Raw genomic sequence first — 17,584 nt, forward strand, 5'->3', positions numbered from 1 at the left:
CAAGGAGCCAGAGCTCAACCCCCACAAGCACAACTAGGTGAGGACATATATTGTAAAAGCACAAGCCGCCGACTAGTGGCAAAGAGCACTACGCCGGCCAGGCAAAGAAGGCACAAAACTGCATCAAAAGGCCCACCTCGACAGCAAAACCACAAAGTCCCAGCACAACCACAACATGTGCCAAGACCCAAAAAGCTCAGTCTGCAAGCCAGGAAGACACCGGAACCCCAAAAGGCAGAACCGGGTCACACGAGGAAACAAAGTCCCCTGAACCCACAAAAGGGGGCCCAAGAGGAAGAAACCTCCAGAACGAAACCAAGGAACCCAAAGGAACCCAGAATCGAACTAGGGGGAGCCCAAACCACCACATCTGCCGGCGGAGAACACCACTAAAAGGCAAAGCACAGACCCCAGCAGAACGCCCTGGGAAAACGGTCCCAAAAGACCGAAAACCGAGGGGCAAGGTGTGGGAGCAAGCATACCAGCCAGGGGCACTGAGCCTAAACCCAGAGGCTCAGACCCAAAATCAACACCCAAACGTTCCCAGAGGAACAGGCAACGGCAAGAAAACACCAGAAAAACAAAGAAACGACAACAGGAGAACAAAAACCCTGCAAATTTTTTGAAAACTCACCAGAGACGCTCGCTCGCACACCCAGACGCATGTAAACAAACCGCAACGCCGCCCTGGTGGCCACGCCGGGAAACCGGCAGACGAAAATGGCCGCCAGCAGGGGCTGTGACTGACGCTTAATACACAAAAACACGCCAGCAAATGTGGGAAGCTAGCAGACTGGAAGGGCGAAAAACGACGCCCAACAGCAGAAAAACCCCTGAAGGGGCAAAACCGCCCCAGAACTGCTAGTAGGCATCCCTCACAGCCCCGGGAACCAACAACAGAGGCCCCGGGGCAGAGCCGTCCTCCAAGCCCTCCGCCCTTAAAGAAAAGCAAGAGCCCATGGGAAAGGCAACAAGAAAGGGCCGCTGGTAAGACCCAGAAGCCTTGGCAGGAGGCACAGGCTCAAACCTCCGTCCCCAACCCGAACGGGGCATCCCCCGAAAACCGCCCGAGTCTCTGCCGCAACTGAACCCCGCCCCGACCCCGAAACCCACAGACGGTCCGGAGCCGGGAACATGGAGAGAAAGGGGCGAGCAGCACCTAACCAAACGGGGCGGCCACGGGGCATTCGAGTGGGAAACCAACCTAGCATGTTGCAGCAACCTAACCTAGCTTGCAACACGGATGCCGCCTGTACTCTGAACAGTAATAACATCAGGAGAGTACTGGAGAACAAGCAGAGAATCACTCGCAAGACTCCGGGTCAAGGTGTCAGTGACCCAACAGGCAGCATGACGGAGGTAAAAATGGCGACTGTCACCCGGAGACAAGGGAACAGCAACCAACGATCCCGTACAAGACGGGTTGGAACCCGGAAGACACATTCAATGGTCCCCCGAGCCCAGACAGGGGTTTCCAGGGCCCGTAGGGTAACAACTACGGGAAGCCCGGGCAAGGTGTTGCTAACCGGTTAAGAAACCCAAACATAACAAGAGGGTAGATTATAGCACTGAAAACCCCCGAGACGTGTACAAGCACGGGGGCCTAGCAGAGGGCCGCCAAACACTACCAGTGGAACTATAACCACCTTAGGCAGACCCCCACCAGGCAAGAAAATGAAAAACAAAAGAAAAACCCCGCAAAAGTACACCGTCTCCACAGGCAACAGAAACCGGCCGCCGCTTAGGTGGCAGGCTGCGCAACACCTTGACGCCCTAACCAGCACAATACCAATCCCTACCCAGGGCCAAACAAGGGCCCCAAGCCCCAGCTGGCCCCAAGGGCGAGGCAAATGCCGAGCAGCAAGAACCTCTACGGGAATGGTTCCCGAACGCCCCAGGGAAGATAACCCTGTAACGCAAGGGCAGTACTCACAGGGCGCTTAGGGAAGTCAGCCACTAAGCACATGCAGCCCCGGCACTGATGAAGTACTCCTGGCCACCGCACACCACAACACACGGCAGTGAACGCCACACAAGGCAAACACCGCCAAGGAAACTGAGGCCAGAGAAGCGTCAATCCCGGTTGACATTAGCGAACGAACTGGAGCTTGGCAGCCGGCGCGGTAGGTCTGGGGCTCCCCCCTCCCCCTCCCGGGGTGGGGAGGGCTGCGCGGACGATCGGCGCGGCAGTAAAGTGTGATGTTTGCTTGTTTGCTTGTTTCCTTGGGATTGTAGGGAGTTTTCTACCTCTCTGTTCGGTTTTTGTTGTAGTTTCTTACCATGTGGGGTTTGTTTTGTTACGCCTACCTTTCTGGGTGCCTAACCCCGGTCGATGGCAGATAAGGAAAACCCCCAACCATATGGGGTTTTCCAGGGCCATTGCTCCCTGAAACCTCTCTGAAGGGGCCAGGTTCTGGCGCTGGTCCCTGGTAGGTCTGAACTCCTTAGCTAATGTCCCGGTCTAACATAACACACATTAGCCCGATAAGCTCCAGGGAGCCGTAGGGGCTCCCCACAGAAAAAATCTTCTTATCAATAGAAGTTCTTATTTTTAAAAAATTCGTCTAAAATCAATTTCTGAAAATATTTTTATGAGAGTTTCATGACACTGAAGCCAATAAGTTGGAGATTTGTTTAACATTTTTAAGTTTTTTTACATAATTCAAATATTTTTTGCTGTTATGCCCCCTAAATTCGAGGTAATATGCGCAGTCTAAGGGTTAATGACAATTTGCTGCCTCGATTTAGGGACATCCTAAAATGAAGACAAAAGCAATTGTCAATAGATTCATTCTTTGGAAAGGTAGAGAAAAGATGTGCAAGTGATAGTGAACCACAACCCGGTTCCAGTGGGGTGAAATTCCCAAGAAGAGAGAGCACGCCTGACTCAGAGGTGGATTCTCCTTCCACACAGTAACCCCTCTCCTCCCTCCCACTTCCCCATCGTCTCCCTCAAGCCAGAAACAACTCTTCATAAGGTAAAGTACAGTTGAAAACAATAAAACAAAACATTTATAATAATTACATGTACACTATTATATTTACATTATAAAATGTCATATTGATATTTTGGGGGTGGGTGGGTGGAACGGATTAATTTTATTTCCATTATTTTAAATGGGGAAATTCGTGTTCCGGCACACGACGAGCTCGGTACCGGAACGGATTAAATTCGTTAATCGAGGCTCCATTGTATATGCATTTGAGGTAAAAAAAGCCCAGCTTGTCACCCGCAACGAACCTGAAAATCGGCCGAGCATTACCCATGGGCAAGAACCCGTACTAAAATGCGTATACTGTACTCTTTTCAGTTTTTGTGATACAGTACCTTGTTAATTTTGGTATAAATTGTTCAAAATAGAATTCTCGAAAGGAATATAGGCATATAAGGTCAAAAAGCCTGGTGCCGCTTGCAGCAAACCCAAAAATCGGGTGAGCATTACCCATGAGCGAGCACCCATCTGCACACCCACACTCAAATGTTTATACTCTTTTCAACTTTATCACCTCAATTTTCGTGTTACGTCGTTCATTTTGGTATCAAATTGTTTGTAATAGAATGCTCTGAAGAGATATATGCATATAAAGGCACGTGGAGTAAGAGCGGTATGTGTGGTATGAGTTCAAATAGCAGGGCCTGCACGTGTGGTGGTATCAACATCACCACCACCACTCCCGTCACTTTCAATTTCATCCTCACTTGCTTTTTCAACTTCAATCACCTCTCTATCTACATCACGGTCACTTTCGGCACTTTCAAGATCAAGATCGGAAAATTCGTCACCTATAGCCTTTAACCCTTTAACTGCGCAACGCGCCTGCAGGCCCAGGCTTCAGGTGCGCAACGCGCCTCCGGGTATTTGTATTTTTCACATTCCATTCAAAACTCCCGCGGCTACATGGGGTTCATATCAGCTTCCTCAGGGCTCTTGTAAACAGACGCCATCTTTAAAAAAATCGTGGTCCACATTCCCGGGTGTGGGAGCCTCAGCAGTGAGTGAGCAACCAAGGCTGGCGGTCGCAGTATGAGCGCACAGCACTGCTGTTCAGCGTGTGACCACAGCATCGCCTAATAATGTCATAATATATATATATCTTGTATTATTTAGCCATGATAGTATTATAGAAGAGCCTGAGTGTGATAATGACTGGGTACAATGTTCAAATATCAGTGATTCAATGCTGTTCACGATGTTCACAGCGCTAGCCACAGCACCACAGCATTATTTCGTCCATCTAGGAATCTTCAAACGACTTTTTAGGTTCCTTTTTAAAATAAACTTGTGGTCAATTATTCATTTACAGGAATTAGTGACCAGGATTGTGGTTATAATTAGCGTTGAGCGTAGTATTGTGGAAGGAGGAATTTTGGTAAGGGAGGGAGGGAGAGAATTGAGGTACCCTCACTGTGTGGCAGCCACTCTTGTTTTGCTCACCACACTAGCTTCGTGGTTCGCTATGGGGAACACACATGTACATGGGTATATACAGTGTGTGTGTATAGTGTAATAACAGCATCAGGAGTATGTTGAGAGGAGCTATTTTGGTGAGGGAGGTGACGTCGTAATCGTAGCATCGTCTGCTGTCTGCTGTGTGAGTTCCCATGCAGTATATGGTGGCCATTGTACTGTTTGGACACTATACCGGCTTACTTGCATAGTTCTGGTAAATAAAACATGTAGATAGGTATATATGACATGTGTAAATAGTGGAATAAAAACAATAACAGTATGGTGGGAGGAGGAATGTTGGCGAGTAAGATGTTGGAGTGAGGGAGGGCTGGCTGGCTGGCTGGGTGTGGCTGCTCACACTCGCGATGTTCTAAGTGTGTTGATCGTGAATGTATATAGTGTGTACATATGTTGTAAATATACATAAATGAACATGAAACATTGGTGTGAATAACTGTATGATGGGAGGAGCAATGTTGGCGAATACAATGTTGGAGGAGTGGGGGAGGGCTGGCTGGGTGTGACAGCTCACACTCGCGGTGTTCTGAGCGTGTTGATCGTGAATGTATATAGTGTGTGACAGTGTATAGTCTGTAAATAGATTGTATATATGCATAAATTAGTGTGATACATGGTAAATATGTGCAGCATATGTGTACACAAGTGTCATGCACATAACAGTGTCCTCAGACAGTACAGATGTTTTATTGCCATAATATAGTGTACGTGTTCATTCTACACAGGATTAGCATGTAAAAACAAATAAAATGTATTTGGAACTGCGCGCAAAAAATGAACAAAAATATATTCGCGGCAACTGGCGCGCACCCGCCCCAGGCGCCCTACTGGCCCCGGGAGCGTACGTCACGGGCGAACAGGGAATGATGACGTCACACGCCAACTTACGGACCCCATAGCAGCCAAAGTAAGTACAGTACAAGTTCGAAATTTTTTTGACATACCCATACTGAGGGAAGGGTTTTTGACACTTTAAAAAAACAAAAGAATTTTTTCAAGAGAATTTATTTCCTGCGCACTGGGGGGGGGGGGGGGGTCATATTTATAGGCCGCGCAGTTAAAGGGTTAATTTTGTTGGTGTGAATTTCAATTTGCTGTACTTTTGGCGAACACTACTTAGCTTTTTCCTCAGACGTGTTTCTTTCCCTGCTTATGTCATGGAATGATTCTGTTCTTGATCACTATTCATCTTGGAGTAAATGTAGTGTTTATAAAGGCAGTAACAAATATAGCTGAGGAAAAATAGCCAGAACGGGCACACGTTTGGACGCGAGACGAGGCCACAGCAGCCATGAGCGTGGTCACGATAACAATGGGCCTACCATGTGGGAGGCGGTCCTGGGATGCAACATGGGGCATCATAGAAAATAGAAAAACGTTTGCACACATTTTAAAACAGGTCCCAATATTGATTGGAAAAATGGAATTTTAACAAATATTTAAATTTTGGAAGCAACTTGCGGCCCCACCCAAGATCTGTAGATTTATTTAGAGACGCAATATGTGTTCCTACCCAGGCAAAGTGTTAAAGAACACCTGGCCACCACCACTCAACACTGCTGGAAAAGCCACAAATGCCAAAGCCAGACAATAAAATGAGGCCATAGAGGGCTTCAGAATATTGGCACATCAACGACCTGGGGGTGGTGCGGCCGGCTCGTCTGAGTGGGCTCCCTCTCCTTATTTTCTCTTGAGGCGAGTTCTTTGACTCGGTTTGTACATAGGTTGCAATTTTAACCAGTTACACGTTTGTATTGGTTCCTGTCATGTTCACAGAAAATGGTACCATCCGTTTTCTATGTGCGGCGGCTGAGACGCCAGAGAGAAGGAAGGTAAACAAGAGCGTACAGGACGCCCGCCAAGCTTGGTAGCTACTAGTCATGTAATCATATTAAGTATTAAAGTCAGTAACCAAGTCATGACTTTACATCAACCCTACAACCAAGACTTCCTCAGTAACACACAAACACCACATTGGCGACGAGGATGAACTGTGAACGCAGGTATTTGTTCAGTTTCAAACACAAGGGAGAAGCATGCTGCCTGGAGGAGGAAGAGAAGCTGTGAGCGCCATACCCGATGCTGTATGCTAACCGATGCTGTGTGCTAACCAATGCTGTGTGCTAAACGATGCTGTGTGCTAACCAATGCTGTGTGCTACCCAAGCTGTGTGCTACCCAAGCTGTGCTGAAGAAACTGTACTGAAGAATCTGCCGACGTTGTGTACGAAACGACGCTTTGATGTGTACAAAACCTGATGTTTTGGTTACGAAACGATGCTTCGTGCTACAAAATTCATCACACTGAACTGACTGCTGTACCGACTGCTGTACCAACTGCTGCACCAACTGCTGCACCAACTGCTGTACCAACTGCTGCTGTACCAACTGCAGCTGTACCAACTGCTGTGCCAACTGCTGTGCTGCTGTGAGTAGGAACAACACATGTACACAAGGGCTAGGTAAGAAGTCAGTTGCTGCTATATTGTGCACAGTTGTGAACTTTTGCATTAAAATGCTTGTGTGCTTTGCAAAATTAAAGTAATTACAGTGAATTCTTGACTAACATATACAGTGCAGTAAGTGTTTAATATTCTGAGGAACATTTAAGTGATAAGTTACATTTATTCAGTAAAAATGGCAAATATACCTCAGTTTCCTGCATTTGATCCTGACTGTGACCAGACAAACCTGTCACAGAGGTGGGTCAAATGGCTTAAAAAGTTTGAAAATTTGCTGATAGTTTCTGACATCAAAAGTGCTGAAAGAAAGCGTGCCTTTCTACTTCATTATGCAGGTGATAGAGTTTGTGACATCTTTGACACACTGAAAGACACTGGTGGTGCCAAAGATTATGACACTGCCAAAGCCAAACTAACAGAGCATTTCAAACCAAGGCAAAATACTGCAATGGAAATTATGCATTTCAGGAGAGCAAAACAACTCTCTAATGAAACTGTGGATCAATACCACACACGTCTGCAGGGTTTAGCAGCCCATTGTGAGTTTGCTGATGTTGACAAAGAAATCAAACAGCAAATAATTGAAACATGCACATCTACACGTCTCCGTCGAAGAGCTCTAGAACTTGTTGGTGATGAAAGTTCTCTTACCAAGATACTGGATATTGCTCGTCGAATGGAAGATGCTGCACGTGATGCTCGTGTCATGGAGTGCAGTGCTAATAACGGTTCTGCCACTGTTACTAACAGTGATGAGGTACGTAAGGTTCAGGGAGGACACCGTGATCAAAGAAGATATCATGGCAAACCTAACAGTAAATTTAGCCGAGAACCACGTCACAACTGGGGTCAAGGAACAAGGCTCAAGCAGTCACAACGACCCACATCAGAGGGTGTCAACAATAAATGTTACAATTGTGGAGGAGACTACCCACACCAAGATAATGTTTGTCCTGCTCAAGGTAAGAAGTGCTATGAGTGTGGAAAACTAGGTCATTTTGGTGCTATGTGTCGTTCTGCACTAAAGAAACCACAGTCAGTGAATAAAAGCACTGTACGAGGATCAGGTCATAGGGGTCGAGGTGGTAAACACAATATTGCACCTCATATCCAGAATGTTAATAATGTACAAGACAACATTTCATTACAACCAGTCTCAGATGACAGTGAATGTGATTATACTTATGGAGTACAAGCAATCACAGAATGGAATGATCTTCCAAACAACCCAGAGACTATAGTATATATTGCTGGTATTTGTCTCAAAGTTCTCATTGACACTGGATCAAACATTGACACCATGGCTGAGTGCCACTATGAAAAATTTAGAAAACAGTTCCCAAAGCTAGAAAAATACAATGGTAAAGCCACTGCCTATGCTTCGAAGTTAGCCTTGCCAGTGATTGGAACTTTAACTGCAGAGATTAAGTCAAAGAATGCAATGCTCATTACTACATTCCATGTTGTTAGGAATGCAAAGGAGTCTTTACTCAGTTACAAGACTTCAACCAAATTGGGGCTACTTCAGCTTTCTAATGCTGTAGCAGTGGAATCTGCAAACAATGTTGATGGTATTGTTGCTGAATTTTCTGATCGATTTAAATCCATAGGTTGTTATACTGATAGCAAAGTACATCTGCATATCAACCCAGATGTAATTCCAGTTGCCCAACCACATCGCCGACAACCATTCCATACTCGCAAGAAAGTCGATGCCGAACTGGATAGGCTGATAGAACTACATATCATTGAACCAGTAACAGGCCCAACACCATGGGTAAGCCCAATTGTCACTCCACCAAAGCCGAAGAATCCAGATGAGATACGCATTTGTGTGGACATGCGTGTTCCCAACAAGGCAATAATGCGTGAACGCCATCCTACACCGACTGTAGATGATATGATCTACCGCTTGAATGGTGCAACTATATTCAGCAAGTTAGATTTAAACAAGGGCTATCATCAGCTTGAACTTGATGAGGAGAGTCGCTTCATCACAACGTTTACGACACATCGAGGTCTGTATAGGTACAAGCGCCTGAGTTTTGGTATTAACAGTGCTGCCGAGGTATTCCAGCACACCATCAGCCAGGTATTGCAAGATATACCTAATGCTGACAACATGTCTGATGACATCATTGTTTATGGCCGTACCCAAGCTGAACACGACAAAGCTCTTCGTGCAACATTGCAACGCTTACGAGAAAAGAATTTGACGCTAAGCCGAGCAAAGTGTGAGTTCAATCAACATAAAATTGAATTCTTTCGACATGTACTTAGTGACAAAGGTCTGTCTCCAGATCCTAAGAAAGTTGCAGATATCAAGAATGCTGCACCTCCTTCAACGTCCACTGAAGTACATAGTTTTCTGGGAATGGCAAACTACTGTTCTCGCTTCATTCCAGATTTTGCTACCATTACAAAGCCTCTACGTGAGCTCCTGAAGAAAAATGCATCATGGTACTGGAGCGATATCGAGCAAAATGCATTTGATGCTGTGAAAGATGCACTAGTAGAGAATGCGACTGCTGCATACTTTGATCCATCAATGGACACTGAGTTAACGGTGGATGCTAGTCCTGTTGGATTAGGTGCTGTTTTAGCCCAACACAAACCTGGTCAACCAGATTCCAGTGTAGTAATTGCCTACGCCAGCCGTTCTCTCACAGATGTTGAGCAACGATACAGTCAGACAGAGAAGGAAGCTCTTGCTCTTGTATGGGGCTGTGAACACTTCAATGTGTATCTGCTTGGTGCACCCTTCACCACGATAGTCACTGACCACAAACCGTTGGAGACCATCTTCAATAATCCAAAGTCCAAACCACCAGCTCGCATTGAGAGATGGGCTCTTCGTCTGCAACCATACAACTTTACGGTGAAATACAAGCCGGGTGCAGGCAATCCCGCTGATTACATCAGTCGACATCCTGCCAACAGTTTCACCATCACCAAGCATCAGCAAGTTGCCGAGGAATATGTACACTCTGTAACCTGTGATGCAGTCCCTAAGGCTCTTACTCTTGATGAAATCCGTACTGCAACCCTGGAGGACCCAACTCTGCAAGCAACAGTGGATGCATTGACTAAGAAAAAGTTTCCACGCATCCCACCCTCAGGAGTTGACCAAGATGCATTCAAAGCACTTGAACGCATCCAGACAGAATTAAGTGTTACGCAACAACGCGACACTGTGCTGCGAGGTACTCGTATCGTTATTCCAGCTGTTCTCCAGCAACGTGCTCTGAAGCTTGCACATCAAGGACACCAAGGTCTTGTTAGGACCAAACAGCTGCTACGAGAAAAGGTGTGGTTTCCTGGCATTGATCGTCAAGCAAAGGATATGCATGATGCCTGTGTCCCTTGCCAAGCTGCAGTGGATACTTCAAGACCAACACCTCTACAACCTTCACCACTACCTGCTGCACCATGGACGGAAGTATCGATGGACTTCTGCGGACCACTACCAACTGGAGAGTACTTGATGGTAGTCATTGATGATCACTCACGTTATCCAGAAGTAGAAATCATCAATTCCACATCTGCAAAGGCCGTCATCCCGAAACTCGACAAGATCTTTTCAAACTTTGGCATTCCTGAAGTTGTCAAGACAGACAATGGACCGCCATTCAATGGACAAGACTTCGTCAACTTTTCTGAGCATATTGGATTCAAACACCGCCGTGTGATGCCACTACATCCCCAAGCAAATGGAGAAGTTGAGAGATTCATGCAACCTCTCATGAAAGCGGTACGCTGTGCTCATGCCGAAGGACGATCCTGGAAACAAGCTATGTATGCTTTTCTCAGGAACTACCGTGCAACACCACATGGAACACTGGGCAAGTCACCTGGTGAACTTTTATTTGGACGTCCTATGAGAATCGCACTACCCGTCATGCCAGCCGAGGTAACGGATAAACGTCTCGCTCAGAAGGATGCACTAGCCAAGAGCAAAATGAAAATTGCTCATGATCAACGTGCAAAGGAACAGTTCATAAAGGTTGGTGACACTGTTCTCGTTAAAAAGAAAAAAGAGGGAAAGTTAGATATGCCGTATGATACAAAACCATATAAAGTGATTAGTGTAAAAGGAACTATGGTAACAGCTAGTAATAGAGATCATAGTATAACACGTAATATGGCTTATTTCAAAGTGATTCCAACTAGTGTAGAAAATGATGAAGTGCAAAGTCGTGCAAAAGAAAAAGAAAAAAATAGTTATAACCCGACAAACAATTCATCAAGGGATGTTATTGTATTTGGGGACTCACGTCCTAAACGTCATGTTAAACGCCCTACACGATTTGATGATTAATTGTGTTCCTATGTAATGAAAAGTATTTACTTATTATGCTAAACTAAATTTAATATTGTTTGAATAATGCAGATATCTCATTCAATATTTTGTAACTTTGTAGTACAGTTTCTTTCATGTTTGTTTAACATTGCATATGTATTTTTAACATTGAAATCCTTTGTGGAAAAGATTAAGTTGTTTAAATTCTTTGTGTGCTTAATTAATGTTAAATGTATGCAGTATCTCTTGATATGTTAATAACTTACTTTGTGTCAATAACTTTGCTTTGTGCTACACGCATGGTAGACATCCTGTATTCATTCTTTTTAAAGAAAAGGAGGGATGTCATGTTCACAGAAAATGGTACCATCCGTTTTCTATGTGCGGCGGCTGAGACGCCAGAGAGAAGGAAGGTAAACAAGAGCGTACAGGACGCCCGCCAAGCTTGGTAGCTACTAGTCATGTAATCATATTAAGTATTAAAGTCAGTAACCAAGTCATGACTTTACATCAACCCTACAACCAAGACTTCCTCAGTAACACACAAACACCACAGTTCCTCTATCTACCTGGGTGCCTTCCTCGGTCAATGGCAGACATGACAAACTCTAGATGTAGTGTGTTCATATGGCCATTGCTCCTTGCGCCTCTCTGAGGGGAGGCCAGGTTCTGGCTCGTGGCCCCCGGTAGACATAGAATTCCAGGGACTGATGGCACCAAACTAATATGGCACATGTCAGTTTGATAGCTTCGGGAAGCCGATGGGGCTCCCCTCAGAAAATATATTTAATACTGCAACATTGCAATAATGAGTAAGTTTTCAGTACTTGTATAAATAATAATAAATAAATTCAAGTACTTCATTATGCCTTATGAAATAAGGCATAAAGAAATGTTAAGAAATAAACTTACAGAATCACTAATTAAAATATTCAAGAAATAGATGTTAGATAACATACCTAATAATGGAGGTAGCCAGTTAGTTGTACACTCTGTGTGAGAATCAAGGAAAATGAGTACATCTGCTGTTGCATGTTTTGCTCCTTCCAATCTGGCACGAATTAAACCCCAACGAGAAGGAAGGCGAACCACACGAGCAATGGGTAAGTGTTCAGCTAAATATTTGTCCAGTTTCTTCCCAAGGAAATCTGTAGAAAATCATTTAGCAATTCATTATCACTGGGGGTCCAGTAGTACAGTGGTCAGTGCAGTCAGTTTACAACCAAAAGTTTCTGGGAATGATTCGTTTGGGTACGTTTCGTTACACGTAATGCCTCTCTTTACCTAGCGGCAAATAGGTACCAGAGAGTTAGGCAACTGTTATTGGTTGCATCCTGGGAAAGGTCAGTTGCTTGCCTACTGGGACCTTAATGAGCCTAAGAGGTTTCTTATCTGACAATGGTGCACTAAAAAATTTATTTCATAAAAAAAAATTACACTGCCATTTAGGGTACTTATCTATGCACAAACCAATATTTTAATTTCCCGTTGGCGGGGATTAGGCCTGCTAGGCTTGTCAAGGACCTCTAGCCAATGACTAACCATTCCAAAAAATGCTATATCTTTTTACTACTGTAAGTGAACAGACATATGCCAAAATACCTTGCCCTGTCTGGGAATCAAGCCCAGGACAAATTGGTTGTGAGCCCACTACACTAATCACTGTGTTACAGGTTACTATTATAATGAACCTAGCTCTCCTTTAAACAGTTGAAACTGTTTCCATTACCTCTCTGACCTCTGCCATATCATTACCCACTTTCATGGAGTGAGGAAGCTTTAACATTCAGGAAACAGAAAAGCAATACTATGGACATTGCATATTAGTGGTTTTATATAATATACAATTTCAGTACCTTCTAATTAACCAATGTGGCATGTTCTTGGGTATATTCTAAAAATAAAACTATCATTAATTTATTATTATTACTGCATAGGAAATCAAGGGTAAAGCTGCTCAGTATGACACTTTACCATTTAATTAATCCTTCACACTATACAGCAGCCTCACCACTGTCACACAGAAGCAAATCAACAACAACAATGCCTCCTCCACTAAATGTGACTTCTGTAGGTGTAAAGCACTTTTCATAAGATGCAACTGAAGATGCCAAATACTCGCTTCCTATTAAGTGATCCCATCTAAACATATTCCCACTACTTATCATGCACTATTCACATTCATTTTCCATTTCCTCTTACAATCATGTCTACCCATTTACTTCTTGCTGCACTCTCTCCTCCTACTCTTAATTCACTCAAATATGTGTTCCTGTTGTCGGGAACAAGAAGCCTGTGCTTAAAGTATCAAAGTCCCCGTAGTCCATTTATACTTACCTTCCCCAGGATGCAACCAACAATAAACTGTAACTCCTGGGTACCTATTTACTGCTAAGTGAATTGTGGCATCAGGTGAAAGGAAAAGCCCAACCATTTCTGTCCTGCCTGGGATTGAACCCTAATAAGCCGAGGACATAGACCACGGTGCTACAGGACCCATACTCTCTTTACCATTATCATCATGAATCATTACAGTATTATAATTAACAACTGGCAAAACACCTCTCACATATATTACTAGATTTCAGTGTATCACATACAGATCTGCATTAATTAAGATACAGTACCTTGCTTTTATACAATGAATAACATTTTAAATTCCACATGCAAAAGTACAGTATACCTTTTGTGCTAGCATCATCAACCAGAATGATTTCCTTTAGAAGGTGCTTTGGAGAGCGGTTGTAGGCTGAGAATGCAGTGCGAAGAAGAGTGGACCAGTGTTCATTGTGGAAAGGCACTACCACTGCTGCCGTGGGAAGCTCTGCCAAGTACAGTTTCTTTTTGCACCTATGGAAATGTACCAAAATTAATAAAGAAACAAACATTCAAGATTGTTTATATAAAAACTATTTTTCATATTTTTATATCTTGAGATGCTTGCTTGCTTGCTTATCACATTATATTATCACATTAATGACTTACATAGAATAGGGATGTGGCAGCCTCACTGCCCAAAGAGTCAGTGAAACAGCCATACATCATCCCTTGCAATAAAATATGAAGTGACTGGGCTTGGAACTCATCTTTTCTATCTTCTCTTCATTAACTTCAAGAACCTCTCCACTCAGTGAAAGAAATGGACTGGTGGTGATACTGATTTTAACAGGTGTCTTACATTACTGTACTTAAATATTTCAGTTATATATACAGTACTGCACTGTTCTGTATATTTACCTGATTTACCTGAGGGCCACTAACCCTAGTGGCCTCAATGAAGACAGGAAGCTGGCAGCTTGTCAAAGGTCCCCCCCCCCCATTTGCCTTGATGATATTTTCCAGGTACTGTATATTTTAAAACTCGACACAGTTTTGGCAGTTATGGCTTTGGCGGGCAGGCGGTTCCATGGGTTAATAACCCTGTGGGTGAAAAAGCATCTATTTTCAGGCCTACGTATTGGCTTGTTGAGCTTGAAACCATTGCTCCTTGTTTGCATTACATCTGACCTTCTGAAGGAAATATCCAGATCCACATCCACCAACTTGTTCAGTATTTTAAGTGTCAATGAAATCAGCCCTGTCCTGCCTGATTTACAGTGTTGTTAGCCCTGTGGCTTTCAAGCGTTCCTGATACGAGAGACGACTTAGCTCTGGAATGACTTTAGTTGCCCGGTGTTGCACTTTCTCCAGAGCAGCTATGTTCTTCTGAAAATGAGGTCTCCATGCATGGATACATTAATCCAAATTTATTTATACAGCAAAAGAGATTTATACAGTTGAACCATAACCTTCTTTTCCTTATAGTAAAAAGTATGCTTGATTATCCCAAGGGTTTGGTTAGCTTTTCTGACTGCTGCACCAACCTGTTGTGCAACTTTTAATGAGTGGTGGGTTTTGACTCCAAGGTCCTTTTCTTCATCAATCTGCTGTAATATAATGCTATTCATTTGGTAGTCGTGGCGTGGGTTGTTACGCCCCACATGCATGGTTTTGCATTTGTCGATATTAAAAAGCATTTTTCAGTCTTCTGACCATTTGTGGAGTTCATGTACATCTCTTTGTAAGGCTTCAATATCATTATCATTTTCCACTTTACCATAAATCTTTGTGTCATTTGCAAATTTGATGATGTGGTTTGTAATATTCTCATCTATGTCATTGATGTACTGTATATGACAAAAAGGGTAGGTCCCAAAATGGACCCTTGTAGCCCCCGCGCTTAACACATTTCTCCATTCAGATTTGTTTCCAATTAGCATGACCCTTTGTTTTCTTTCCTTCAAACAATGTTTTATCCATTCTAATATTTTTACCATTTATTCCATGGACCTGTAATTTCCTTGCGAGTCTTTCATGTTGTACTTTATCAAAAGCTTTCAGCAAAATCCATGTATACTACATCCACCGGAAGGCCTTTGTCTGAATAGCTGGTTACCACTACCAAAAATATGAGCAAGTTTGTAAGGCAAGATCTGTTTTTAACAAATCAGGGCCCGGAACACTGGCCAAAACGCTATGCATGTTAGTGGCTTTACAAGAATGTAAAAATACCAATCTTATGTAATCTCACATACCCATTGTACCTTTTTGTAAATAAATATTATTATTATTATTATTAATATTATTATAAATCCATGTTGTGTCAATTGTAGAAGATTGTTCAGTGAAAGATGGTGAATGATTCCCTCCCTGAGAATTCTCTTCATGAGCTTTCAGATGGGTGATGTCAAGCTGATTGGCTGCTAGCTGTCTGCTGAGCTCTTTCTGTCTTTTTTAAAATAGGGATGACATTTGAATATTTCCAATCTAGGGGGACTACCCCTTGGTTCAGAGATCTTGTGAAAAGTAGTTTCAGCAGCAGACATAGTTCTTCTGCAAGTTCCTTTGAAACTTTGAATTAGATCCCATCCACACCTGTGGCTTTTGAGTCTTTTAGTTTGTTAATGTTCTAATTATTTCACATGTTATGGATATATCCCTAAATTCATTCTCCTCCCCTCCTTCAAACATTCGTGTGGGTGATGGGATGTCATCCAATCTTTTGAGTGTTCGAGTGTTTAAATGATGTAAAATAATTATTTAGAGTGTTTGCTGCCCTTTTATCATCCAATATCTATTATCATAGCTTGGTTAGTCTCATCTATTAAGGGTCCAATTGAGTCCTTTGTTTTGGTTTTACCTCTTATATAGGCATAGAACGATTTTGGATCTTTCTTCATGTTTTGGGCAAGTTTTCTTTCGTAGCTTCTTTTGGCTGATCTGATTTTCTGAATGACCGAGTTTAGTGCCCTTTTGTATGACTCATAATTAATGATGTCCATCGTAAATTTATACGTTCTCCAGAGGTTCCTCTTGGTTACCAATGCTCGTTTTATGACGTTTCATCCATCTAGTTCCCTTTCTTGTTTTCTTCTTTTTGGCACATATTTTTTAATGAATTCCGTGATGACCCTCTTGAAATTTTGCCATGATGCTTCAATTCCATTTTTGCCTATCAGCTCCTGCCAGGAGATGGCTTGCAGTTATTTTCTCATCCCTTAATAAGTAGTCATCTTGCTGGTAATCTTGAAATTCACCATTTATGACCTTTATGTTGGTTTCTATAATTGAAGTCCATCTTAAATTATGGTGGTCATACGAGGGGGTTAGCCTTTCCCCACATGAATTTGATCAATCATACCCCCTTCTGTTGTTAGCTTATGTTCTGTTGTCTCTTTCATATGTATGTTAGTACTGCATGTATCTGTGAATAACTGTATGTATACATATCCATGTATGCATAGTACACTGAAGTCTTGTTTCAAAGGGCCCAGTTGAACAGGGGGTCTAAATACAAAGGTAGGAATACAATGCGATTATAGTCTCTTGTGTCTTGCACCTAAGGATTAAGTATCATACTGTTACAGAACCATGCAAACTCTAATGTCTTTAACCTATCTGGACCACTTCTTTAAAAGAGTGAATGTAATGCATACAAGGGGCAATGGATTCAAGCTCAACAAGCCACAAAGTAAGACAAAAAACAGGAGATTCCTCTTTGCTTGAAGAGTTATAAACCCATGGAACTGCCTTCTCACTGAAGCATAAATGCCAAGACATTACAGTACAGTACAGTACTTTAGTTAAAATTTAGCTAGAAAAAATCCTCAGGAACAATATGGTGGACCTATGACAGGCTACTGGCTTCTTGTCTCTGTCGAGGCCATTAAAGATGGTGGCCCTAAGGTAAATTCAGGAAAATACAATTAACCAATACTTTATATAATCATGTGACAATATATAATTTTGGTATGTTTAATTAAAATATCTAGTAACCAGGTAACATAGATTCTATGAAATTTTACATTAATGTAA

The 17,584-nt window shown here is 43.0% G+C and overlaps 1 protein-coding gene across 4 annotated transcripts in view; it reads right to left on the reverse strand.

The window, feature by feature from the left end:
• Window positions 1–17,584, reverse strand: part of LOC123769464 (N-acetylgalactosaminyltransferase 6) — a 182,835-nt gene that overhangs the window by 85,467 nt on the left and 79,784 nt on the right. For all 4 annotated transcript variants that reach the window (XM_069308803.1, XM_069308804.1, XM_069308805.1 and 1 more), the window contains exons 5-6: window positions 13,914–14,080; window positions 12,190–12,378 (exon numbers count right to left, since the gene is read on the reverse strand). In XM_069308803.1, coding sequence (XP_069164904.1) covers window positions 12,190–12,378; window positions 13,914–14,080 — 356 coding nt within the window. The remainder of the gene's footprint in view (window positions 1–12,189; window positions 12,379–13,913; window positions 14,081–17,584) is intronic.

This window comes from Procambarus clarkii, chromosome 63, assembly GCF_040958095.1.
Source record: "Procambarus clarkii isolate CNS0578487 chromosome 63, FALCON_Pclarkii_2.0, whole genome shotgun sequence".
Lineage (NCBI taxonomy): Eukaryota > Metazoa > Arthropoda > Malacostraca > Decapoda > Cambaridae > Procambarus > Procambarus clarkii.